The 26,718-nt window shown below is 39.4% G+C and overlaps 2 protein-coding genes across 2 annotated transcripts; one reads left to right on the top strand and one right to left on the bottom strand.

Annotated features, from left to right (window-relative positions):
- Positions 1–51: 51 nt before the first annotated feature.
- smarca5 (SWI/SNF related, matrix associated, actin dependent regulator of chromatin, subfamily a, member 5) lies at positions 52–12,689 on the bottom strand. Its single transcript, XM_041786200.1, has 24 exons — positions 12,421–12,689; positions 9,067–9,192; positions 8,809–8,975; positions 8,604–8,704; positions 8,415–8,515; positions 8,123–8,302; positions 6,206–6,361; positions 5,956–6,087; positions 5,751–5,819; positions 5,525–5,634; positions 5,201–5,427; positions 4,936–5,057; positions 4,688–4,840; positions 3,643–3,775; positions 3,405–3,553; positions 3,200–3,322; positions 2,998–3,105; positions 2,754–2,867; positions 2,550–2,672; positions 2,304–2,436; positions 2,095–2,213; positions 1,726–1,938; positions 1,533–1,643; positions 52–499 (listed from the first exon to the last, which is right to left on the bottom strand). The coding sequence occupies exons 1-24, from the start codon at positions 12,493–12,495 to the stop codon at positions 434–436; spliced, it is 3,111 nt and encodes a 1,036-aa protein (XP_041642134.1). The 5' UTR covers positions 12,496–12,689; the 3' UTR covers positions 52–433.
- Positions 12,690–14,842: 2,153 nt separating this feature from the next.
- On the top strand, positions 14,843–26,288 carry usp38 (ubiquitin specific peptidase 38). The gene is made up of 11 exons (XM_041785497.1): positions 14,843–14,988; positions 16,631–17,321; positions 18,310–18,445; positions 18,600–18,729; positions 19,370–19,471; positions 19,849–20,007; positions 20,688–20,881; positions 21,013–21,106; positions 21,200–21,306; positions 21,494–22,841; positions 25,395–26,288. Exons 2-11 carry the CDS (start codon positions 16,640–16,642, stop codon positions 25,563–25,565), a joined length of 3,123 nt encoding a protein of 1,040 aa, XP_041641431.1. The 5' UTR covers positions 14,843–14,988; positions 16,631–16,639; the 3' UTR covers positions 25,566–26,288.
- The last annotated feature ends 430 nt before the right edge of the window (positions 26,289–26,718 follow it).

The following is a 26,718-nucleotide window of genomic DNA, read 5'->3' as shown; positions in this document are numbered from 1 at the left end:
TACTGGACTGAGAGAACACATTTGTTTTGTTTTTTTTTAGAAAAAAGGCGACTTTATTTATGATGTTCAAAAAGACATTTTCTACTTCACATAGGAAGATAAAGAAAACTTTTCTTCAAAATAAAAAGGGTACATATTGTATAGAGCAATGGAATGTAGTACAACCAACATAAATACATTTATTTCAATTTAGTACTAGTACAAAAAAGTCTAGCAAACACTAAACCAGCACAGCTGCAGCATTTAGGTAAGTGACAACAAGGCAGGCTTGTACAGGAGCACTCCCTAAAACCTAATACGATGAGATCAGTCCATCAGAGGGTTTTACACAGTACATTATCACAGCCTGTACAACAAACACAAACACTAGGACTAACCATACCAGAGCTGGCTGCTGCTCTCTGTATGCAGTAGATTCAAGATGTTAACAGTTTCACAACTTGAGCTTCTTCTTCCGTCCACGACCGTCTGGGGTTCCTTCTGACTTTCGTTTCTGGGCCTGAAGAAAGAAGCATAATAATCAGGATCGACTTCACAAGCAGCAACACAAAACTGAAGGCTTTTCAGACAAAGACAGGCTGGGTAGAGTCTCTTTTAAGCTTTAGTTTTGAGAAGAGCTCTTTGCAGACTAAGAGGCAATAAAATCAGAAGATTCACAGCAGATTTAAGCTCGTTTTAGACTGGGTGCATGTTTGCTGCGTGACCACTGTGGCATGTATCAGCACTAGCTTGCTGTGGGCTTTCATATCAGGCACCTGTGTGCCACGTTTCTGCTGTGACTTTCTGCTGTACCAGTCTGTTATTCTTCACAAGTCTTACCTCAACAAACTACCCTCCAAGTGACTTGATTCACTGTAAAGCTTGGCGATATTTCAGAATAAAAGCATACTGTACAAACGAGGGGATTTCTTCACAGAAATGCCAAACAGGAACAGGAAGTGTAGCCATACTGTTTACCTTCCCTGTGACATTTTACAGATATATTTGTAGTTTAGCAAAAAAAAAAACCTTATCAGATCAATGCATTTCTGAGTCATCAAGAAACTGTGCAAACATGCTTTACCCATGTGGACATACATTTCTGCTTAAACAATGTTAAGATGGCTGTCTATTATTCCACTCTGTGTTTTAGCCAAGAGATGCATGCAGCTTATACTAAGAATAGGCAAGCTTTCTACTCTCTAGATTGTTGTTGTGTGCTCACATAAGCTGTCTGAAAGCCTTCACTTACCACTAACATGCACACCAAAATTAAAATCAAACAGTGACACCCGCTGTTATGTGGCTGCCAAGCACCCAGTCAAAAAGGGGCTTTAGTCTCAGAATGGACTATGCTTTGAGCAAGGTAACTAAACTTTTAGACAATGTCAGCTTTCAAAACACATTTCAACTAATTTGTTTACCCCAAATCATTGTGAGGTGTCAAATGTATTTTTCCATCTTCAGCCCTTTATATTTATTACTTTGCACATAAATTCAGTTTGATTTACAAGCCTCTCACTTTCTGTTAAATAATTAATAATGTCACTTACCGAGCCAGTTTTTGGGCCCCGTTTCTTCTTCTCAGCCTTCTCCCTCTCCTCCAGCTCCATGTTCTCTCTCTCTATCAGCGTGATCAGGGTGTTGCATCGCCTCTGGAGCTCCTTTACACCAAACACAAAACAATCTTGAGCATTTCTGAACACATTATTCACAAAAACTAGGACATTTGAAGCGTAAATTTACCATGGCAGTCCTGGATTTGAGGAACCAGTCGAAGCGGAACTGCGGCGAGTTGCGGATGCATTGACGCAGCTCGTCGTACACGCTCTCCTTATCGAAGCCCAGCTTGTGAAGCATACATATGAGGAAGCGGTCCTCCTCCTCTGTGTAGTTCTTGCCTTTGTTGGTACCATAGGAAATGCGGAGCTGATGGAAGGGAGCCTTGTAGCGGCCAATCTGAGTGCAGACAAGAAACAATTTAATAGACCACTTACTAATGAGGAGGAGAGGATTTTGTGATGAAGAGAATTAATTGATGGGATCAGCAGCACAGCTTAAAGCTAATTAGTTCAAACGAGACATGCAAAGCTGATTGTTTGACAGGCAACTTACCTTTGAGTCAAGTGCTTTCTTGATGCTTATCCTCCTCTGGATTCGGGCCTCTCCTCTCTCGATCTGAGCCATGATCTTCTCGATATCCTGCAGCTCATTGCAGCGCTCCCAGAACACAGCTGTATGAACAAACAAACAATAGTTCACTAAATGTGCTAATGTTCTGGTTTTTCTGTGGGGAAAATGATCTAAAATCATGAAGTTATTACCAGAATATTCCATGACTTCCTCTGGAGTTTTCCCCTCAACCTCTCTGGCGATGTTCTCGATGTCATCTCTACCCCACTTCTCATTGGCTTTGATGAACTGGTTGAAGTCTCGTTTGTTCCAGATGGTAAACCCCTGTAATAACCATTCAGATATTCTTTGTGCCCACTCTTGATCGATGCATGACATGTTTTATTTTGACATACTGTACATTAAAAGTTGGCTGTATCAAGCATGAATAATCCTACCTGTTGGAGCAGGTTCTCCTTCTCCTCTAGTTCTTCCTCTGTAAGAGCTTCCGCCTCATCAATCTTCGCCTGCTCCTCTTTCTGAACCTGGGCTGAGTTTGGCATGTCTGGATTACGGGGAACCTAAAAAGAAAGAACAGACTTAGAAGCGTGTGATAAAATACGTATGTGCTTTGTTGTTCCTGTCTGATACAAATGCTTTACCTTGTAGCCTATAGTCTTCCTGTAGAAGAGAATTTCCTTTTCTAGAAGCTCAAAAAGACGAGGAGGGAAGAACTGGAAGTCCTGGACATTTGGCTGTTTGGGAGGACGAGGAGCCTGGGAGATGGGATCAAACAAACAAATGTCACACCACAAAAATGGAAAAAGTACCATCAGTGATGGTCAGTTCTGTCAGACTAAGGCCCTTTAGTAGTGTAAATGAGTGAGGAGAGTCTGATTTTCCTACCTTGGGTGCTTTGGGCTCGCTGACTCGCAGAGCTTCTCTGAAGTAGGCATCCACAGCGTAGTTGGCTTTCCTTTCTCTCTTGGGGGGCTCGATCCAGTTGGTGATGACCTGAGTGAAGACAAGTCAGGGACAAGGTAAAGACTGTAATTTTGTTGTTTTTGGAATAAGGCAGTCAAAGGTTGAGTGATGACGCTTCTGTTACCTTTTTCTTCTCTCTGTAATCCTCTCCTTCAAACGTGTACACGCTGCTGTTCTCTGTGTCCATGGTGAAGTTTCTCAGAGAGCTCTCACCAAGTGAAGACAGCTTCTCCTTCATCTCCATAGTCTTGGACATGAAAAAATGTGTAAATATTTTGCAAATTAAAAAAGGTTTTATGTATGGACATATGGATTGCATATGGACTCACCTTCCTTTCACCTCTCTCCAGGATGGCGTCGATGTCGTCGTCCGTGATCTCGCTCTCTTTGGAAGCGAACACGTGTGTGGCACCGTGGCGGATGATCGACAGCATCTCATCCTTGCCCAGTTTGCTCGCACTTGGATCCACCAGTCTTCCTGTTAAAAAATAAAGGACAAATTTGTATCTTAAACCTCCGCTATTTCTTCCTGTAGAGCGCCATTAAAACTAGTCTCTGATGAGCTACCTTGCTGGATGACAATAGAGTCGAGTCGCAGTTTGATCTCGGCCCTCTCCACGATCCTCTCCTCCACCGTGTTTTCAGTGATGAAACGGAAGACACGTACCTGCTTCTGCTGACCGATTCTGTGAGCTCGGTCCTGAAATATAAAGAAAAACTTATCAAAACCTGCTGCAATGACCGTAACCATTCAAGGCTGATCCTGTAGCTGCTTGAGGTACTAGAAAAACATGTTAGATAGTAATTTCCACAGTTCTGAATGCATTAGAAATGCCCAAAAGCTAGAAATTTAATTTCAAATATATTTTCAACAGAGGCCACTTTTAACACCAGAAATCCAGCTGCTGCTGTTTTCCTGCGCTAATGTTCACACAGCTGTGTCTGACATAGTGACGTACTTCCAACGCTTACGGAGCTTGAGACACTCAGCTCATGCTGTTTTTACAAAATTAAGGGTTAAGATGCACTGTAGATTGTACAGTCCTTAGGTACTAAGAGGAAGCCTGACCTGACATTTTCAACATGCTAAGTCTGTTCACTGAAAGTGCGATACTTAAGAATTGCCGAAAAGTGAGTTTGCATCATACACCACCAGGAACAAAAACCAAAATTGCTAATAACTACTGACTATTGCTTTAAGGATTTATCAGCCACTAAAAAGAAGATCAATTGTTCATTTCAGTTCAAAAACCTGAGCTCCAACTGCATCATCAAAATTCAAGGATTCATGACATTTTCTTCACTGTCAAGTTTCTGATCAATATTTAGCAGTCAGTCTTGATTCACAATTTTTATTCAGTTTAAATTATTTTGTAACTGAAGCACAAATAATGTTACCTCTATTCCTCTGTGTTTACATTGCCACAATCAGCTCAAATCTTATGCTCTATAATCCTAAATCATTTACTGCTCCTTTGTGCACTGCAGATCCTGAAATAAGCCACTCTTTGTAACAAATCCTAAATCGAATCATGAGCCCTAAAATTTGAATTAAATCATACTGGCCTGTGAGATACTATAAGATTCGGAATCAAGTTTTTGACGTCCTCACCATGGCCTGAAGGTCGACTTGAGGGTTCCAGTCCGAGTCGTACAGGATGACCACATCTGCAGTAGCCAGGTTGATACCCAGACCTCCAGCTCTGGTGCTCAACATGAAGATGAATTTAGAGCTGTTTGGCTCATTGTATGCGTTGATAGAGATCTGAAAACATTAAAAAAATATATAGATTTAGAAGAATCGTTCAGAAATATTAGCCAACCTTCTCCTCTTTTACATACAAAACACAAGCAGCACACCTGTCTTTCCTCGTGTGGCGTCTGGCCATCCAGGCGACAGTAGCCGTAGTTCCTCCACATGCAGTAATCCTCCAAGATGTCCAGCATCCTGGTCATCTGACTGAAGATGAGCACACGAGAACCTGCACACAAAGAGGAGACGTTACGGTCAGCCAAAGGAGTGTATGAAAATGCCTACTTTCTCATTTTAATTCTTTTAAATAAACTTTAAAGAAAAAGTCTAAAGCTGAGGTCTCTTAACATTTGAATTAGGACATCTCCATACCCTGCTCCTTCATTTTGGGCAGCAGCTTGTCCAGGACCGCCATCTTTCCGCTGTTGACCACCAGGTGGAGGTCGGTAGTGTACGGCGGACCGGGCTCAGCTCCGTCAAACAGGTACGGGTGATTGCAGCATTTTCTCAGCTGCATGAGAACGTTCAGCAGACGCATCTTGTCCATCTTACCCGCTGAGTTCAGGATGTCAATGTCCTTCATCAGAATCTTAGTGTACCTAAAGGGGGGTGATGTGGGTTAAGATTACAATTTAATGACTACATATAGTTTAAAGAATAAATAATAGCACTAAAAGATTGACAAAAGATGCTTACCACTCTCGCTGCATCTTACTGAGGCCCACGTACATCTTGATCTCTTTTTTTGGAAGCAGAGTTTTTTCTACATCAGCTTTGATACGACGGAGCAAGAAAGGACGCAGAACCTTCATAAACAAAAAAAAAAACAGCAGATAAAAAGAGTGCTTTAGCCCAAAGAAGAGTAACTGAACCTAGAATCTAATACATTGCTAACATGATGCAAAGAATAATCTATACGTACAGTGTGAAGACGTTCCACCAACTTCTGATCACCCAAACAGTTGTTTGTGTCGAACCAGGAATCAAAGTCCTACAGGAAGAACGTCATCAGAACCAGGACACAAGAATACTAGACTGCCCAAGTATGAGCAAGACTTAAAACAAAGCTATCAAATCATTGTAGCCAAACTCTCCTGCGGATCTTTCTGTCTCATGTGGATTCTTACCTCTGAAGAATTGAACACGTCAGGCAGCAGGAAGTTCAGCAGAGCCCACAGCTCATGCAGGTTGTTTTGCAGTGGAGTTCCAGTCAGCAACAAACGATTGGTGGTCTTAAATTCTCGAACAATTTCTGACAGCTATGAGAAATAAAGGTATTTGCAATTATTAGGAAATTGTGCAAATTATGTCTGTAAATATTAACTTTATCTATACTAACACATAAAGAAAGCTATTTTAATACACTGGCTGACTCACCTTAGATTTCTCATTCTTGATCCTGTGGGCCTCGTCAATGACTAGGTACCTCCAGTTGAACTTCTTGAACACGGCCTTCTCAATGATGAGCATCTCGTAGGATGTGACGCACACATCCCACTCTCCAGGTAGCAGCACGTCTCTGATCAGGGCTGTCTGAAATTGAAGCAAAGATATAAATTCATTTTATTTTGCAACACTAAAACATAGTTTACTCGCAACCTGAAGAGTATCAAATCGGCAGATGTACATGTTTGTAGTCAGGCAATGAGTGTTTCTTTTCTCTGGAAGATGGCTACCAAATGCACAAAGATAATTTCAGTGAGATGTACAAACACAGATCTAATTTTCATAAAAATATTCAAGAGTGCATGCCCATCAACTTTACTTTAATGCACTTCAAACAAGTTTAATCTGCATTGTCATTTTGATTTAGGTCCATACTGTTTAACATAAAACATCAGCTTATTTTATCGCCATTACACAAAACATCAAGTTTTTGGCATAACAGCAGACATTAAAGCATAAAGTCTATAGCTAGCTTTAGAAAGGGTAGTAGGTAGGTCACAGCATAGCAGAGTTGCAATCAGACCTCAAATTTTATTCCCTAAAAACTGACTTCCTACAGAAATTCTGGGCTACTACAACAAGATTGTGTTTGTTTTTCTCTGCTACATTAACACTGCAAAAATAGCACATTAACATAAAGCTTAACTGAGGCATTTCAGCATTTTACAGTAAAATCTAGAATATAGGCACCCTAGTACATAAACTGCAATCTGTTTTTGTAAACTTCTAAGGAGAAATAAAGGTTAAAAATGTCCTCCTGCATGAGGATTCCCATTTCATTCAGTGAAGTCTACAACATTCAGCTTATGTGAAGCTGTTGCTCTTTTGCTACCATCTTGATTTGACCATACGGAGGTAGACAAATTGCTACCTATAGTACGGTGGTTGAGCTCTGAGCCCACAATGTTATGAGAGAGACGAACAGCCTTCAAGTCACTTTGCCCTCCAAAGCCTGTCAGCCAAACCAGCACTCCACAAGGCTTATATACTCCCCTTTATTTTCAAATACATGCTAATGACCTTATAAGTTATAGGGGGGGAAAAGTGGTTAAAAAGTGGCACCAAACCCAGCCAGTCTGGTCTTTGTCATTATGTACTCAAACACATTCTAAGCAGTGAAGCGGATGCTTGAAATACACAATGAATAGTGTGAACTCTCAATCATGTTAGGTATCTTTCAGTGTGACAGTAGCAGCTGCAGTAATACGGATGCATGTCTCAGCGCTTTATACAAGCTACCCCGTTATATAAGCCGCAGCAGGGTATTTACAGAAAATCTGTCATTAAATCAAATACCTTTTAAGAGCTTTTGTCAAGACCGTCTTCATAAATTTTAAGACTCTATTGCATCTTCAACTTCCAACCAACTACATTAGCAACACAATTATGATTATGTTTGTGCTCAATGTAAGACAAAAATGTGCCACCAAAGAGATATTTCTTGTTATAACATGCAAATTAGGCTTGTTTGGAGTGGTTTTAGCCCAGACTATAAGAAAAAAACCCTGATACCATGAGGCAGCTCACAGTGGAAGGGTTATTTTGTACTTTAGCAGCCAAAAAGTAGTTGTACCACAGTCTAGAAGTACCTATTTACAAGTTTTGCTCTGCTGTTTAGGCTACAGAGTAGAACAGCATACATTTAGGTTTTAACAACAAAAATTCAAGGTATAATTGCCCATTTTAGGATACTTAAAATACTCTAACTCTGTTTTTAATGCATTTTAAAGCCTAGGAACCTGCATTAGTGTTTGAAGTGTGGCATGCACACCGAATTTACAGTAAATATCAATTCTTGAGGGTCTCCTGTTCCTGTGCAGACAATTATTATAGCCCGACTCAGCCTACCCTCTGATCCCTGTCTCCTATCAGGCAGACTGCTCGCAGTGAGGGCACCCATCTTTTGAACTCGTTCATCCAGTTGTAGAGGGTGGACTTAGGTACCAACACCATGTGGGGTCCGGGGATGTTTCTGTAGTGCTTCATGTACCCTAACAGGGCGATGGTTTGAAGAGTCTTCCCCAGACCCTGAGGAGCACAAAGCATGTGTTAGTGAGGCAGGAGTGTAATTGAAAGACACAATATAATGGATATCCTTTAAACGTAGAGCCAACAGTTGTGACTCTTAAAGAGTACTGACCATCTCATCAGCCAGGATGCCATTGATGCCGTTTTCATACAAAGAGATGAGCCAGTTCAGACCCCGGACCTGGTAGTCCCTCATTTTTCCTGTTTTGACATCTAGACGACAGACAAGAAACCAGTCGTTACATCTTCTGCTCATTAAATTCAGCAAATATTCTTTGAATAAAGGCAGACCCCTGCTTACAGGAGGGAGAGTCATCAAAGCGCGTGCAGACATTAGTTGTCTTTGTGCTCTCATTCAGAAGCTCTTCATCCTCCTCCTGCTCTGTGCGACGATGGCGGTTGCTGTCAAATCACAGAAATATTAAGTGTCAAGTTTCCAGTGTGTTAAAATCAAAATGGGATAAAACATTCAAGAATTAAACAAATCTGTTCGGTTGTGTACTCACTCTCCAGCTGACAGCAGATTTTGTTTCTCGTCCTTCTTGATGCGAGGGCGCCCTGGCTTCATCTTTAGGGGTGAGGTGGGGGTCTTCTGTGCCGCTGGTTGGATAAAGTGAGCAAACAACTCTGTTTGCTTCAGTAAGTACTCAAATCTGTTGGTCCTGTCTGTTTGCTGTGAAGACCGGAGATGGTTATTTTAATTTATTCATCCAAAAACAGATCACCAAGCCATGGAGCATAAAAAGATGACATGATGCACGTACCACTTTCTCCTCATAGCCAGGAGCTGATTCTTTAGTTTTGGATGAGGAGGAGGAGGATGCATCTTGCCCATCAGGTCCGGCATCTGAAGACGACTCTTTTCCAGCATCAGAGGAATCAGACTTTTCCTGAGCAGGAAAAAGACAATAGAAAACAGTCATTAGTTGCTATCCTCTGATCTATCTAAAGCAGAAACAAAGTAATTCTAAGATGCTCTCTGGTAATGAGGTATGCTATTATTGACATCACCAGAGCCCAATTTTTTTAACACCCATGGTCTTCCCAGAGCAGTGACACCAAATACAGGTGAATCACTTCAAAATACAATACCATGACATTTTTTTTTCCTGTAATTTGATTCAAAAGTTTAAAAGCTGGAGTTGGTGGATCAAGCGCCACTACACACACACACATCCAAGAAACAGGCTACAAGTGTTCTGCTCCGAGTGCCAACATAGTCCTGAATCACTGTCAATGTCATAAGCCTCTCACCGGGGTTAAGGCGAAACCAAAACTACCAGAAACTGATTTGCTGAACATGGTATTACTGTGCTTGGCTTGCTAGGCTCCTGGTCTGACCTGAACCCCAAAGAGAAAGTCTGGGGAGATGTAAGGCAGAGGATCAGACGTCAGACCTGAAGGCCGCTATCACCCAGCAAAACCCAGCACCTACATGAACCGATTGTCTCCATGCCACATTCAATTATACTGAGTGCATAGTACTAGTACTGCAAGCATTAATGAACATGATTTTCCATAGGGTTGACTTTTCTGTATTATAAATCCTTTTTTTTATTGTTTTTTGTGATATTCTCATATTCTGAGATGGTAGATTTGAGTGACATGTATGCCATAGTTCTCAAGAATTAAACCATTTAAAAAATATTTCACTTTGTGTGTGAGAAACCTAGAATATATACAAGTGTCACCTTTTGAATACATTACTGAGGAAAAAATTTACCTTTGCATGATATTCTAATTTCTGAGATGTACCTGTATTTAGCCCTTTCTGCTATAAAAGTTGACAAAAAAGAACCTTAAAATGGACAGCAAGTCCTCAGCATAGCACAATCACTGACGACATGAATGCTGTTTTTAACCAGATATAATAAAACCCTGATAACTAGAATGTGGATTGACTCTGCTCATTAGAGGTGGGACTCTTTAGGCACCTCGCGATTTGATTCGATTACAATTAATAAGGCTGTAATTCAATACTTAATCTATTATTAATGCATTTTGAGGCACTTTTTTATATTTCTGTTGTTCTCACTGTGTTAAAAATAATAAAACATTACATTTGTGTTTAGAAAAAAAAAGATAAATTAAATTAAATTTCCACTATCCTCTAATGGAAGATGTGTGTAAACTGGAAATGTACAATTGCACTGAACCAAAGGTTGCAGCATCCTTTCCTTGTAGAGCTGGGCAATTAATCAAAAAATAATCGAAACCGACATTTAGAGCCTCTAACCAACGTAAACCTGCCATGTCAATTATTTCAATTTTTTCCCCCTTTTCTTGGAAAAATGTGACTTTTTATGAAAAACATTTTTCATTTCAGCTGATGTGCATTTTAACTTCAAATATTTTATTGAATAACCATTTATTGTTAATCTCTGCCTGTTCCTTTCTGTTGTTTATTTTAAAATCATACAAATATTTACAGAGCAAACAAAGTCGGAGGTTGAATAATCGTTCATTAATCATAATCGAGGTAAAATGTTCAATTAATTCTGATTTTGATTTTTTGCCATAATCGCACAGCCCTGTTTCCTTGTAACATATCTGAAATTACAAGCATAAAAAATGTCCTTTTTTTCAGATGAACAACTGGTAATCTAAATCTTGCTGTCATGCACTGTGTGTCAGGGCCCACAGTTGCCCGTTTTTCCACAGTATTCAATATTTATATTATTAGCGATTACTGGACATTTATAAGTCGATTCAGAATCTTCCGCCTCCACATCACGATGCGAATCATTTTTTTCTCCCACCTTTACTGCCCATAAGATATATCATGTTCATCTCACTGAATAAGACTTTGTACTTTTTTAGTACTCGTCTTTAGGGATGTATAACACACTATTTTGCTTTTGTCTGCAAATTTAGTTGGCAAATTGACTTTTGCTATGAAGATCAATGTCAGATAAATCCAGTGCATTCACATTTACAGTGTATATTTTTAAAGAGTAGATGATTAGACACACATTACAGCAGCATCCATGCTGCTAATAGTTCTTGGACCAGAGAACCCCTTCAATCAACTAATTTCATTCCATTAGTAAAGTATTTTACATTGAGTGCATTTCTTGTTTCTTATCTGAAACTTATTTTCATCCCAATTGAGTTTTTTATGAATTATCTGTGTCAAAAAGTTAGTACTTGGCTGCTTTAAAATAGTTTGCGTACTTTTATTTGTGCATACATATTTAAAGTATTGTATATCTGCTTTTTAAAGCTCCAGTAGACCCACACAGGTAATTTCTCTGACTGATTATGCCAGTTATGGTTTGTAATTACGATGTAATAAACTCTAGGTACCAACAGAAATGAAAACAAGTCAACAAGTCCACACACCAAAACAGGATCTGCAAAATTAACAGTGTCTCAATAGCCAACGCCTGTGTGGGTGCCCAACTTGATCATGCTTTAAATATGCATCGATTCTTCTTCTGTTTGTGTTCATCTGTTGATGTACCAGCTGCAGTATGGGACTAATAAGTTTGTTCACCTTATCATCACAGAAACCCTCTTTCATTTACTAGGAGTTTTATACAAAATGTCATTATCTAGTGAGGCTAAAGTATTAGGCTAAAGTGGTACAAAGAGCCGCCAAAGCAGCAGTATCCGACGTCGGATACAAAAGCCCTTCCTGCTGCTCTGTCCCATTGAAAACAAAGACGCAGATGGGACAGCTGAGCGGGTTGCTGCGCTCTGCTTGAGCTCACGAGGTTTTCCCAGAGCCGCTTCGTGTATAAAAGCAGCTCCTCGGGTCTCATTTGTCTGAACTGTACACAAACAGCACGCCGGGTCTTTTACTGTAACAATCAATGGGAGGCTAGCGGGGCTAAGCTAGTTGTACGAGCGCTTATGAAACAGGCTGGCCTGGTTGCTGCTATGTGCTGTAACGTTAGCATCAGCCCAGAGCGGATGGGACTGTCGTTGTTTTGAGCTAGCCACCAGCTAACTAGCTTCAACATCCCACATTAACACTGACGAAGTCAACGTCTGCGAAAACAGGGTTATGAGAAAGTTACTGTACAGGGTTAAGGGGGTCTGTGTAAGACTTTCGTGGTCGGTTAGAGATGTAAGTGGCCCCGAGAGAAGACAATACCCATTTAGCACCATCTCACCTCCGCTCCTCCTGCTTCTTCAAGTTCAGTCTGCTCTTCCCGCTGTTCCACGCAGTTTTCGCTTTCGGACATCATGAACGATTTTCCACCGCACTTCAGATGTAATGTCCGTTAATTGGCGCTTTGTATGATCCTGGACAGAATCCGTTGAAGATTTCCTGAACTTTCTCGTCTTGAATGAGAACTATCCTGTTGTTTATAATGAAAGACACGCCGGTTGGTCACAGGCAGCACGTTCGCGCTAGCAAGCTTTTCTCTCGAGCACCCGCGTTCTCAGTGCTAACGTTACCCGGTAAGTGCGCGCTATCGCGAGACTTGGGCGTGCTACCTTCAGGGACTGTTTGAAATCACTACACTGTACAACTCCTGCTCTACCTGTGTATATTTAGGTAGCTATTTTCAATTTAGAGTAAGCCTCAGTCTTGAGATTAGAATGCCTATTAATTTTAGTCTTTTTTTATTACCTCTGAAAGCTTAAGTCGATGAAATTCGAAAACATTTTAGGCCTGTTGATAAAAGTGTGCACATTTTCGTGATTACTTTAATTCAAAAAGGTATTTTCTTTGACCTAATTTACAAGCCATAATGTTAGATTGATAAAATCTGGGCTTAACAGTAATGTGCTCACCAGCCACTGTAGCTAATAGTAAAGTTAGATACAGTTTAGGTACGATTAAGGTTGACTATGGCATGCTTCAATTTATTTTAACTAGATATGGTATCCTTTGAAATGTAAATTGACATGGTACTTCAAACTTTAAAAGAATTTTTCTTGTCCACCCTCAATAAACACAAATTGGCATATATGGAAGCCTATAGTGATCAAAATTCAATTGAGTCTAATAGGGCAAATGAGTCTATTTTCTTTATTCAAAGTCTGATTTGAAAATTAAAATACTAAGCAGATTTTTTTTTTGTTTGTTTCCCAATTATGAGGCATTTTTTTACTCAGATAAAAATAAAATCAGTTAATCAATTTTCATTTTGATTTTCATCTTCAAACATACACATTTATTTGCATAATTCAACTGAAAAAGAGAAGTTCTTTAAGTTTTAATTTTCAGAAAATGCTTTGCTAAATAGCTGTCACAACTAAAATGATTGGCTATTTTGAAAACTAAAATGCATTATTAGAAATGCTTTTTATTTTTCAAAATGTGTTTGCATTTTTTGATTCCAAAATGAAAAGAATATTCAATTATCTAATATGTCAATTAATTTTCATCATCAATTTGCAATATTTTCAACAATATGAAAAGGAAAAAGACATTGCATTTTTTTTTAGGAAATGCCCTGTTATTTAGTGCTCAAAATTCCAATGAAAAGTAAATTTAAAATTAAAAAGCAATAACAGAAATGCTTTTGAATTTTCAAAATGAGTGCATTCTTTGACTCATAAATAAAATGAACATCAAATTATTAAATCAGCATTTCAATTAATCTTCACTTTGCACAGTTTGCCATATTAAAAATCAAATAGAAAATAGCATCCCATTTTTAAGTAGGGTTACCACTAATTTAACAGCTTGCTTTTGGGTTCCAACCTGCTACCTACAATAACCTAAATATAAAGCGGAGCTGGTGGCCTTTGTAACTTTTCTGGCTATACATAGAATTTTGTTACTCTGGAAATCACCTACTCCTCCCTCTCACTAAACATGGCTCAAAGATGTCCTGCACTTTATTAAGACGGACAGAATTCAATGGGTCACAAAAGGTTGACATAAACATTTAAAAAATCATAGAGCACTTTCTTTAATTATGTTAAAAGACTGCATTTACCTGCTTCCCTTGTTCTGTTTTGTTGTACGCTATTCTAGTGCATTCATATTGCTTTTTATCCCTTTGCATTTCTTTGTAGGGTATAAAATCAAAATCAATTGTGTAACACTGATAATGTTGGTTTATTAAAGTAAACATTTTAATAGGGTTTAATAGGGTCTAATTGTTTTCATAGCACTTTGTAAACCTCTGTTTTAAAGGCGCTATACAAATAAAGTTATTAAGTAAAATTAGGGATTTTATTCAAAAGCACAAGTAGGCTTCACAACAAGACTTCCAATCACATCGACGTGAGTAAAATTAATTTGTCCTATTGCATTGCAATCCTGAATAGCAATGCAGGACAATTAAAAACATAGCAAGTAAAACCACGCAAAGTTCAATAGTTAATATTTTCAAACCTGAAAGCGGGAGATTGACGACGAGCATTTGAATGCAGCACATGAATAGCACAGACACGACCCAAACGTGTCTGAACAGTTTTATATAAATCTAACAACTTTTAATGCTGTCATAAAAAAAAAAAATGATTGACGTGGACAACCCATGCAGTTATTACCAAACTAAATCAACAATTGTAACAGGCAATGTTAAGACGAAAACAGCCTCACACGTGGGTCCTACCGACATCTCTGTCCGTAGGAATGACGTCGGTGAACGGTTAATCAGCTGATTCTGAACGATCAAATGAACCAAAATAACACGGTTGTATCGGTCCAAAAAGGTGTAACATCTACCGAAATCTAAGGGTAATTCATTGGGATATTGTTGACATGCTTGATTTGGGTAAGTACAGGACCTACATCTTACCTCCTGCGCTGTTACACAGCGGTATTTATGCTAAGTCAGTGTCACCTAAGGCTAGCCAGCTAACATAAGGCCTGTTTGGTTGCTTTGTTTATATTTACGTTTAATTACAATCCTAATAAAAAAAATCTCATAATGAAGCAGAACATTTGGCGCATAAGGCTTAGTTATATTTATTATAATTTTACCTGATTTGTTCCACACCAAACTTAAGGGGAAAGCTATCGTGGTTACCGGTACAGTTAGCTTTAGCTAACTCGCTAGCAAGCAAGCGAGACACAACAAGCACAGATAGCGGTTTGTGATTGTTCTCATGTAGTAGCGATATAGCTGCCACAACCATAATTTTAATTTAAATAAAACATTAAATGATCAAGTACGACTTTTAGGTGTCAATCGTCTTTGAGGCAGCTAACTATCAGATGTAATCTAATGTATATAAATAATAATTAATAAATAAAACAAGAAACGAACATTAAACCGTGACGCAACTGACGTCCGTTTTATGAACGTTTTACTTCATGGTCTATGTTATATGTTCTATGTTTTTGACTGATATTAAAGAAATAAATCGTTTTTGAGCATTCGTATTTTTATATTTATCATTAAAAAATAAAACGACGTTTGCTGAAATTTGAAAACAAGAAAAGTTGTCATCTTGGCTTTTTAAATGTTTGGATACAGTGTTCTTATATTGAATAGAATGCATTTTATTTTGTAGGGGTGAAGTAATTTAATTTAGTTAAAGCTGCCCAATAAACCACACTTTTATTGCTGATATCACATTCTAAGAATTTATAAATTGAAAACTTAGATTAAATTGCAATATGGCCTGTTGCAATTTTCAAAATCGCAGAAGGTGCAATATTTCTTTGACCTCAAAGGTCATTCCCTACACCATGCAATCTGTTTTTTTTTAATAGTTTACAAAAAATAAATTTCCTATTTTTTGCATATATTCCTCTTAATCAAAATGAGAATAACATAAAATTGATCATTTCCCTAATACACCATTCATATGGATTTTGCAATGAGTTGAAACAATCACAGTGTTTTATTTTTTCAAACCTTTTCAGCCCTAGTTTAATCTATTGTGTTGGTTATAACAATGGTTTTCAATCTCTGTCTGCCCAATTAAATAACTTGTGTAAAAATATAATCATATATTAAATTCGTCGTGTTTAGATAAAGAAATTGCAACTAGATTATTTTCTGAACTCATTCAGCCCTAATCTGAATTTATTGCAGTAATTGCTGTTCAGCTTTACAGTAATTGAACTGTTGTAATGTTGTGCTTGTGTCAAACAATTTGATTTTAAAATTATGCTTTTTATGCCATTAAAAAATATGCTTGTATCATACTTTAAGTGGCACTTATCAAATGATGTACTCGGAGCACTCTGCATGCTTTACCTATTAGTGCTTGTACCGTCTGTGTTTGAGGACAATTTGTGACTCCAATGGTGTGAATTGAAAAGACACAAGAAGCTTAATTCCCAGTGGACACGTTGACCTTTTAAGAAGGTGTCACTGGTTTGATTACCTACTTTTCTGTAATTTGAGCTTGTATGTTTCTTACTATAAATGTCCTCTAATGTTTTTTCTTCATCTGCCCCTACAGTTTGTCATCATGGACAAGATTTTGGAGGGCCTTGTGAGCTCTGATCACTCTATACCAGTGAAGAAAGCCATTGTAAAGAAGGTTGTTGAAGCAGCAGAGAAAGAGGTAACTGAAGAGCAGTGTCAGTCGCTGTTTATCCTCACCACCCGCCTCATCCTACTCGGTGAAGATGCCTTTCAGAAGCAGATCGGCCTCCAGGTTTTGGAGGCGTATGCACGCTACCACCGCCCAGAGTTCGAGCGCTTCTTCAGCAAAGATTTTGTCCTCGGTCTTCTCCAGCAGGGCTATGGCAGCCTGGACCGCAAAGACCCAGCCATCATAGACTACATTCACTGCTGCCTGCGGCTGCTCATCAGCTGCCCTTCTGTTCTGGAGATCTTCAGCGTGATCCAGGTGGAGGTTTTAAGGATGGTGTGTGAACGTCCGGAGCCTGCCCTCTGTGCACGCCTGAACATTTTGCTGTCTGACTTTATGCAGTGCATCCCCAGGGATAAATCAGGCGTTTTGTTCTGCCAGCAGCTGGTGAGGACAATCAGTTGCTTTCATTGCTTTGCCAGCCAGGAGCGGGAGCTGAGAGAGTATGTGGGGCAGGTGACTAAGGTCAGCACTCTGCTGCAGAATATCTGGAAGGCTGACCCAGCCACACTGCTTCCTTCACTGCAGGAGGTCTTTGCCATCATCTCTTCCACAGGTGAGACTCTGCCTTTCTTATAAAAACAGCTATAGTAGAGGGATTTGCAGTTAAAATGTATCAAAAATAAATTTAGTTTTCAAGATGGATAAGCTTTAGGATACCCTAATGTGTCTTAAAAGATGAATGAACTTGGAATTTATGCATATATTATTTTTTATCTACCCGTAATAAAATAAAATTGTATTTGGCAGCAGGGACCCATGACTGATACGCCTCCTGTTTTTAATCTTGGCATACATATACGCGGGTTTTTGTGCATGATTGGGTACCTGGGAACAGTTACCTTGTTAATTTTATTTTTCAGGACTGTGCCAGTAGCTGTCTTTGATCCACTGGCTTAGCTCACTTATTTTAATGGGTTGACTGTTCATCCAACAATTTTCTGCATTATTGGCATACCAATTTGTTCCATTTTGGAGGTAGTGGCCTGTTTTTTACTTACTCATTGCTTTGATCAATTGCCTTCAAATCCAATGATTGAAGAAGCAACTGTCCTTGAAGGCATAAAAGCTGTTGCTGCGAATTTGTAATTGAGTTCAGTGTATTCTCACTTAAATCAATGCTAAGGTTTTTTTAATGGTAGTTTTAAAAGCTGTCCTCTGCCAGCTGTGCACTGTTGCAAGTGAATGAGCTGTACAGCAGAACAAAATCAACTGTGGGCAGCGTTTTCAATTGAATAGCCACACGGACAGCATGCGTCAGTGAGCAATGTGAGCAGCAGAGCCCCTTCGTGTTAAAAGGTCATTCCGCTTCTTTTACAGAGAAGTTTTTCAGGTGATGTCAGCTTCCAGTTTGCTGCTGTTTTGCTTTAAGACATTCCAAGTGAAACGATTTTATTAAGCATAAAATGAGATGAAACCAAACAAATTGCAATAAATTTACACTCTGTGGAGCTAAAATGTAGAACTTGACTTTAAACATCACTTGTGTGGAAAAAGAAAAAGTATGGTTGTGCAATGATGTTTTGTTTTTCTCTCTTCTGCAGACCCGTCCTTTGACCCATCAATCGCTCTGGCCAGCCTGGTCCAGCACATCCCTGTCCAGATGATCACAGTGCTTATCAAGAGTCTCACCACAGACCCAAATGTCAAAGATGCAAGCATGACGAAAGCTCTCTGCAGGTGACTTCACACTTTAAGTCACACAAAAAAGGCCATTATTCTCTGTTCTTGCTGCCTGTATTCATAGAATAAGTAAACTGTCCTTTTTGCAGTTCCTTATACATACTTTCCTACATTTTATCACAAATATCATAATCCTTCTCTCTCTGTCTAGGATGATCGACTGGCTCTCTTGGCCTCTGGCCCAGCATGTTGATACCTGGGTCATTGCCCTTCTGAAAGGGCTGGCTGCTGTCCAGAAGTTCACCATTCTCATAGATGTCACTCTACTTAAAATTGAACTGGTTTGTAGTGAGAATGATCATTTTGATTTATTGAGGATATCACTGAGTAGCTTGACAGAAAATGTATCCATCTTCTCCCAGCAGTAATGACTGCTCACAGTGTTATTGTCAAAGGGAACCCATTATATTAAGAGATTCTGTCCTTATTAGATTGACATTATTGTCTTGCATATGCAAGTCATGCAAAGAAAGATTTCTTTTGAGAAAACTAAAAGAAATAGAATAGATGGACACTTCTGCTGTTGTTCAGTGAATTTTGGGTAGTGATGTCAATGCTTCCATTTTACTTGGTCCCATATTTTTCAGGTTACAATAAAAAAGACTTTAAGGATGACGATTCATGGGAATATATACTGGAAAAGGAAGAATGAAACCTTTAGCATCACTACCAACAATATAGCAGACTACATGTGAATCAGTTTTCCAAATTTTCAAAAATCTTGTGTGTTTCTTTGTATAAAATAATAAAGGAGACTAATGTTATCTAATAAAGTCAATATGTCTGAATATGCAGGGTTTTAAGGTAATCCACCTAGGGCTGGAAAAAAATGACTCGCATAAACTACCAGAGGTTTTTTTTTTTTTTTTTTTTTTTGCTTTAATAATTCATAATTTAAATATTATTTCTTGTAACCCACAGGTGTTCAGTCGTTTATGGTACCCCATCGTTCGACAGGGGGCGCTCACTGTGCTGTCCCACATGCTGCTGAGTTTCCAGCACTCTCCGGAGGCCTTCCATTTGGTAAGGGATCTCCTCGTCTCTCCACTCACAGTCCATTTCCCTCTCATATGGCCACTTTATTGGTTTTCTCATTTTTCTTCTTCTTCTGGCTTAAATTACTTCAAAGCTGCACAGACTTCTTTTCCCAGAACCCCAGGCGAAGCACCGCTCTCCCACTAATGATGTGTGAAGCACTTAAATGTGGAGAAATGGACCTTGAGTTGGCCAATTTCATTAGAATCTAAAAACATGAATAGCAGAAACACTGTGGGTTTCCCGATGTTCTGCTGCCCTCAAGCTGACCTTGCTGTGTTTTGATTTCTGTAGCTCCTTGAAGCATTTCCAGCTCAGCAGTGTCCTGAACATTTTGTTCTAATCCTCATCCTTCACTGTCTCAGGTTGTTCCACATGTGGTTCACCTAGTCCAGTCTTTGAGGACAGACGGTCTCCCCACCAGCAAAGCTTTCTTGCTGCAATTTACTGAGCTCATTCACTGCATGATGTACCAGTACTCTGGCTTTCCTGACCTCTACGACCACATCATAGAGGCCATAAAGGTAAGACAATTAGGGGAATATGCATCATGGCTGAATCCCTAGTGTCGATGTGACATATCAGCTGTGCACATCCTCAAAGATAAATGCAACTTGGACATGAGATGCAGTATACACATGTGTAGTAGAGGCAATGTGGAGGCGAAGGTGTGACAGTCATCATAGCAGCAGAGACAACAATGGTAGAATTTTAAAGACAAACTCATAAACCAAGTCTACAGTGCACATCTTTACGGTGTGTTACTGTCACTGCAAAAAAAACCCATGTCTTCCAAACCCACAGATGGTACGTTTTAGAAGTTAATGTTTAAACCTGTAAAAATGAGTGGAGATAAGATCGGTGTTATAGTTCAAAAAGTGACCGTGTAAACTGGTGACTTTCAGCCAAGTGTGTCAGTGACATGATGACAAAAAAAAAAAAGAATCAAAGAGGCATTTGCAAGGAAAAATGCAGTCAGCTGAAAGTCACCTGTTAACGTGGTCACTAATTAAACTGAATGCACCAGTTCTGCTTATCTGACCAGTCCTCATTCTCAGCTGATCCGTTTAAACTATTGATTGATGTTTATTAGGCTAGTTTTGAGCTCAGAATTATCACAATATTTGCTATTTCCTTGTTTGTAGTTTACATCCTACACATCAGGTTGTTGTATACAGGCTAACTTTTTCAATTTTTGCCTCAGGATCTCCCAAAACCTGGAGAGGAAAAAATCAAGCTGGTGTTGAATCAAAGTGCCTGGACCTCCCAGTCCAACTCATTTGCCTCAGGTCTCCTAAAGCTAGTTGGGAAGTCTGAGACCGGCAAGACTGGCCTTATCAACCTGGGAAACACCTGCTACATGAACAGCATCATTCAGACCCTCTTCATGGCCACAGAGTGAGCCATTTTATATATATGTATATATATATGTATATATATAAATATATATATATATATATATATAAAACCTCTATATACAGTGAAACAAAATGAAAACCTTTAATCTGGGTGTTTTTTTTCCCTCTCAGTTTCAGGCGGCATGTTTTATCCCTACATCTGAATGGTTCCAACATGTTAATGAAAAAGCTTCAGCTGCTGTTTGCGTTCCTTGCTCACACCCAGGTCAGTGTAGTCCTGTGTAAGAGATATGACTAAATTTGATCAACAACAGTAATTCATTACCGTATGTGTGTGTTGCATATCTATCACCTGCAGAGGGCAGCGTATGCACCCAGGAACTTCTTGGAAGCATCCCGGCCTACTTGGTTCAACGCTGGCTCTCAGCAGGACTGTTCTGAGTACCTCAGATTTCTTCTAGACAGGTACAGCCTCACCCCAAGCTTAATACTGAGTTTGCTTGACTGTTGTTGAATGATTTACGCTACTTTTTTGAACTACATGACATTTTTTTTGTTTCTTTGTGGCTTATGATTGTGGTTTATGATTTAAATCTGTGAAGAGTTTTATATTTTTTTCTATAGTTTTGTGTCTTTGTCACTTTATCTCAAGGCTACACGAAGAGGAGAAAACACTTCAAGTCTTGGAATCAGCTAAGCTAAAGGTTGCCTCCCCTGTGGACACAAGCAGCAAAGATCCAGCAGCTCAGACTTCTCCAGAAGACACTGAAGAATCATCCTTGTCTCCAGCAGAATCCAAAGCTGTGGATGACGGGAGGACTTTGATAGAAAGAATGTTTGGTGGGACTCTGATCACAGGGATTCGATGTATGCAGTGTAACTGCATCTCTGAGAAAGAGGAGCGTTTTACAGACCTCTCTTTGGCCTTCTGTCCTTCTGCCACCTCTCAGGACAGCCCTCAGCCGATAGGGCCCTCAGAGGAGCCCAAAGTGCTCTGTCAGGGATCTGTCAATGGTGGTAGTGAAACTCCAGAGCCAGGTGCAGCTAAGACCCCCACTAGCAATGCCCAATTTGTGCCGGAGGCAAATGGGCCCCCTCTCTCTGTGCCTGACCTGGTGAACTATTTCTTGGCTCCGGAGATCCTGGATGAAGAGAATGCCTATTTCTGTGAGAAGTGTAGCTCTTTGCAGCGGGCAGAGAGGACCATGAAACTAGTGTCGGCACCTGAATACTTAATCCTCACCCTGCTGCGGTTTTCATACGATGCCAAATGCCATGTCCGGAGAAAGATTCTGGACAATGTCACCATCCCGTCCCTCATGAGACTCCCTGTACATTCTCCTTCGATGCTAACACAATGTTCCTCTTCTACCTCCTCTCCCCTGCAAGTGGATTCTCCTGAGAGCAGCGAGAATCTGGCCAAGAAGCTGAAACCATCACGGAAAGAGGAGGAAGAAGAGGAGAAGGAGAGAATAGATGGAGCTGAGCTGATAAACAGAGGGGGAGCAATGTCAGTCCAATCCGTGCCCTATGTCCTCAGCTCAGTGGTGATACACTCTGGCGTTTCATCAGAGAGCGGACACTACTACTCTTACGGCCGCAACATTAATGGAGCAGATGGAAGGCAGCATCCAGTCAATCACTTTGCCCTCAAGGAGGATTTGGGTAACGGCCAGGCCGAGTGTAGCCCCTCGACGTGCTCTGCTCTCACGATTTCATCCGAACAAGGAGACAAGCTATCTGACAGCGGCCAGGAGGCAAGGGATTGGCTACTCTTCAACGATAGCAGAGTGACATTCTCGTCTTTCCAATCAGTGCAAAACATTACTAATCGCTTCCCCAAGGACACAGCGTACGTGCTTATGTACAGAAAACAGGAGCTACCAGGGCAGAGCGTAAATGGAGGAGCAATGGCAAATGGGATGAAAGTGAGTGCAGAGCCTCCGCTTCAGAAAGAACTACTGGATGCTATCATCAAGGACAACAAGCTGTATTTACAGGTGAACTAAACACACTTCTCCATTTACAGACATTCAAATACATATATTTATCTCACTTAGTTCTGTGAATCGTGACAATTTATTAGAACATGCATATTACTTGTGTTAAAGCAAGAAAAATTAAAGCTGCATGCAGCCACAAGGGGCCTGTGCACCTTCATGCATACTGGGGCCTGCTGCATTGATCTCTGTGAGAAGCTGAACCATGAAACAGCTATGAACTCAACAGTATTAAGTAATAGCATAGTGTAAATGTGATGTAACTTAACAGAGATAAATAATACAAGGAGTTATGTGTCTTACCAACACATGAAACTGTTACAAATAAGCATTATTACCATACACATATGGTAGTCCAATAGGGACTCTAACAGCGTATGTTAAAGACGGAGAAACTCCTGTTTACATTTTACATTAACGTCTGAAATACTAAGCTTTGATAAGCTACCAGAGCCTTGTAAGGTCAACATCTTGGGACTGCTTGGGTAAATTACTGCATGATTTGTCAACCATGGAGGGGTGGTAACATGAAATTCAGGAGTAATGACTTCTTGTGGCCACAGGGTGGTGCTGTGCAATTCATCAAAATTTCTGATAGGAATGTATTCTGGCCTGGGCTGTTATCAAGGACATGAAATTTGTCTCACATACAATGATGATGATGAGTTATGACACTTCATAAATTTATGTTGAGATAAAACAGTGACTTTTGACTTTGTTGTTCCGCCAAGGCCACGCCCTCTGATGAAAAGTCAGTGATTTTTGCAGAGACATAAATCCACTTCTTTAGACACAAATTTCACTCTGATATCATAGCTCGTCTTGAAAAAGCAGCTTGCACTGTAAACCTTGACATTTCCTGTCACCACTAGGGGGTGCTTTGGTCTGTACAAAGTATCACCACGAGTGTATGCAGGCATGACCCTCAGTATACCTGACCATTATGAGTCAGATTAGACAATCCACAGCTGAGTTATAAACTACTCCCTGATTTCCGAAAACTGCAAATTTGAGGCCTCGCCACCCACACGCCCTTTGACGAAGGATGACTTTCTAAAGAGTGTTTCAACATCCATATCCCATCTAGCTGTATGCAAAAGTATGAGTCGATCAGCTAATATCTCTACGACGAGTTAGTGTATTAAAATTAGTAATGTATTGAAAATTTCCTGTTGGAGTTAAGGTTTCAGCCTCAGAGGCTTTTTTGTAGATCTCCCCAAGCTGCATCTGCCCAGAAAATGTTATGAATCTATGACAAAGTTAAAGGAGGGGGCTTTAGCTTTGAAAACTTTTGAGGCAATTCTGATTGGCTGCTTTGGAGACCCAAAAAATATAAAACATTTTGCGAGATCTGATACACCTGCAAAGTTTCTAAAAAATTGCAATATGTTAAGGACTTCATAAGTCCATGCAACGATGGCAAATTTTTAATAATGATAATAATAACCTTTCAGATACAATTGTGTCCTAGCACCACTTGGTGCTCTGGCCGTAATTAGAGATCTGTTGAATATTTGACATTTTTCATTTTCCATATGATTTATCATTACCATTACTCTCTGCAAGCGTGAGTTTTAAATGGAGGTGGAAAAAAGTACAAGACCATTGTTCTCAAGTAACAATATAGCTAAAAATATATCCTTCAAAATGTACCTAATTAGAATTAAAAGAACTAATTTATAAATGTACTCTTGTAAAAGTAAAAAGTAATTAATATAAAGTTTACTTATAGCGCTGAAAACTGACTTTTGATATTTAGTTGGGTTGTACAGTTCAGTATGATCTTACCCTAATGTACAATAACAACAAGAGAATATGGATCTCCATTGGGGCATTTGTTTGAATGTTATGTGGAATCATTCTCTTGTTATGTGCCACTGACTCTCATGTTTAGTCAAAGTCAAACAACTGGCCAGATTCCTGATAACTGAAAGCCAGAACCTCCTTGTTTTGACCTATATGTTTTATTTTTATTACTCAGTCTTAGAACCACAGTGCTTCCACCAAAGTATACTAAAATAAGAGTTTATTACTCGTTTCAAAATGCACTTTAAAAAGTACAAGTACACAGACATTTCTCTCAAATACACTTATTTGAGTAGATGATTAGTCTCTTTTGACCTCTGGGTGTTATAAATGTCAAAGACTGTAGTGGATTCATTCAAGTGTAAAGAAGCTGGAGGAAAGCTGACTCTTTCAGATAACTAACAGCCAGCAGAGTATTGGCTTGTCTGTCTTTTTTCTGTTTTTTTTCTTTTTTTTTGGGGTGTCTAAACTTGAAGCCAAATCTGAAGTGTCCTGTTATAAGACGAGAAGCGTAATTTCACAAGTCATTGGGCCGTGCTGTGTTGAGTTGACTTTCCAGAGTACTTGTTCAAGCAACTGGCCTCTAGAGGGAGCTGTATTAATGTGACACTGAAGCACTTTTAGTCACAGAGAATGCTAAATAAACTATCTGGGATTGCATGACCTAGTTCTTTTCTTAGTTCTGCTCCCACTTCAACATCACGTTACTTAATGCATTTCATTTTTTTTTTCTCTAAACATCAACAGGAGCAGGAGCTCAATGCTCGGACCCAGGCTCTCCAGGCCCCTTCATCCTCGTGCTCATTCAGGCCAAACGGTTCAGATGACAATAACCCACCAGGGAGCTGTGGCCCATCTGGAGGAGGAGGAGGAGGAGGGGGAGGGGGCTTCAACACTATCAGTAGACTGGTGTTCTGAGAGAGAAATGAATGCAGCAGGAAACCCAGATGAAATGACACAGAGGGTGCCCTGAACTGACTGCACAGGAGCCTGAACTCTCATGGAGCAGATGTGTAATAACCTCATAAAATGAGCACTGAAAATACATGCAACACACAAACACAAAACAGCCACAATTCTTTGAAATTTAGGTTTGGTTTCTTCAAAGATATTAACTTCTTGCTTTCTATTCCATTTATGTCATATTTATTTTGATTATTTTATCAACTTAGTACTTGTTTATAATTTCTGAAAACTTGAGGTGAATGATAGTGCAAATATAATCTATCCTTAAAAATGAAAGATATCTGCCTCATACAATTTTATTTTATAGAAGTAGCTTAAATAACCGTACATTTTAACACAACCTTATGAAATGTGCAAGTATGATTAAATCTCAAACTTCCTGATACTATATGGTCTCTCAGAGTGTTTATAATAATACCTCACACACCACACATTCACATGAGCATATGCAAACACACGCATCTGCAGTGCTTTTTAACTGTAACATAAAGAGACTTTTTGGACTTGTCATAGTTCTGAACACACAGCTCAACCTTTGTTTAATTTTCTGATTTGCATGCGGTCTTTCCTCATGAGCTGTCGACTTTGGTTTTCAAGATATCTGGGTCTTTTTGATGTGTGCTTTGGTGTTTTATAAGTTTCTTATTCCATGCAATAAATGTACATATGACTTGAGCTTTCACTCTTAATGATCATGTGGGAAAACAATGGAATACTTCTGAGAAGGCATTTTAAAAAATATGAGTATTTAATGCTCTCAGCCTATGTAAAAGCAGGTCAATATGCATAAAATGACAGTAGATAACTTTGTACAGCATATTTGAATGCATTTTTCTGATTTGTTTATTAGGGAATCTTGGTGTTCATGCTGATTTTATGTGCCTTTTTATATTCAGTGCTGATTTTTCAAGAGGAATTTTTCAACATTTACCAGCTGTAGTGTGCTGACTTATCACTTACACCATTCACTGCAGTGACTAAATAACCAGAATTTGTAATGCTGTCTTACATGATGAGATAGTAGTTTAAAGTGTTGCTTCAGAATTGGGCAGACGAAGATGGGAGATAAATTGGTATAGCTTCTTTAAACAACCATTCAAAACTA

Source organism: Cheilinus undulatus, linkage group 4, assembly GCF_018320785.1.
Source record: "Cheilinus undulatus linkage group 4, ASM1832078v1, whole genome shotgun sequence".
In the NCBI taxonomy this organism is placed as follows: Eukaryota; Metazoa; Chordata; class Actinopteri; order Labriformes; family Labridae; genus Cheilinus; species Cheilinus undulatus.
This window is presented reverse-complemented; position numbering and strand designations above follow the sequence as displayed.

What these genes read in the sequence shown, in the direction of transcription:
- smarca5 (XM_041786200.1), bottom strand. Translation starts at nt 12,495, where the DNA reads ATGATGTCCGAAAGCGAAAACTGCGTGGAACAGCGGGAAGAGCAGACT. An exon ending in GCATCCTGGCTGATGAGATG is followed by an intron (nt 8,303 to 8,414) that starts GTCAGTACTCTT and finishes TGTGCTCCTCAG; the next exon opens with GGTCTGGGGAAGACTCTTCA. An exon ending in CTCTATTGTCATCCAGCAAG is followed by an intron (nt 3,554 to 3,642) that starts GTAGCTCATCAG and finishes ATTTTTTAACAG; the next exon opens with GAAGACTGGTGGATCCAAGT.
- usp38 (XM_041785497.1), top strand. Translation starts at nt 16,640, where the DNA reads ATGGACAAGATTTTGGAGGGCCTTGTGAGCTCTGATCACTCTATACCA. An exon ending in ACCCTCTTCATGGCCACAGA is followed by an intron (nt 20,882 to 21,012) that starts GTGAGCCATTTT and finishes TTTCCCTCTCAG; the next exon opens with TTTCAGGCGGCATGTTTTAT. An exon ending in CTCAGATTTCTTCTAGACAG is followed by an intron (nt 21,307 to 21,493) that starts GTACAGCCTCAC and finishes CTTTATCTCAAG; the next exon opens with GCTACACGAAGAGGAGAAAA.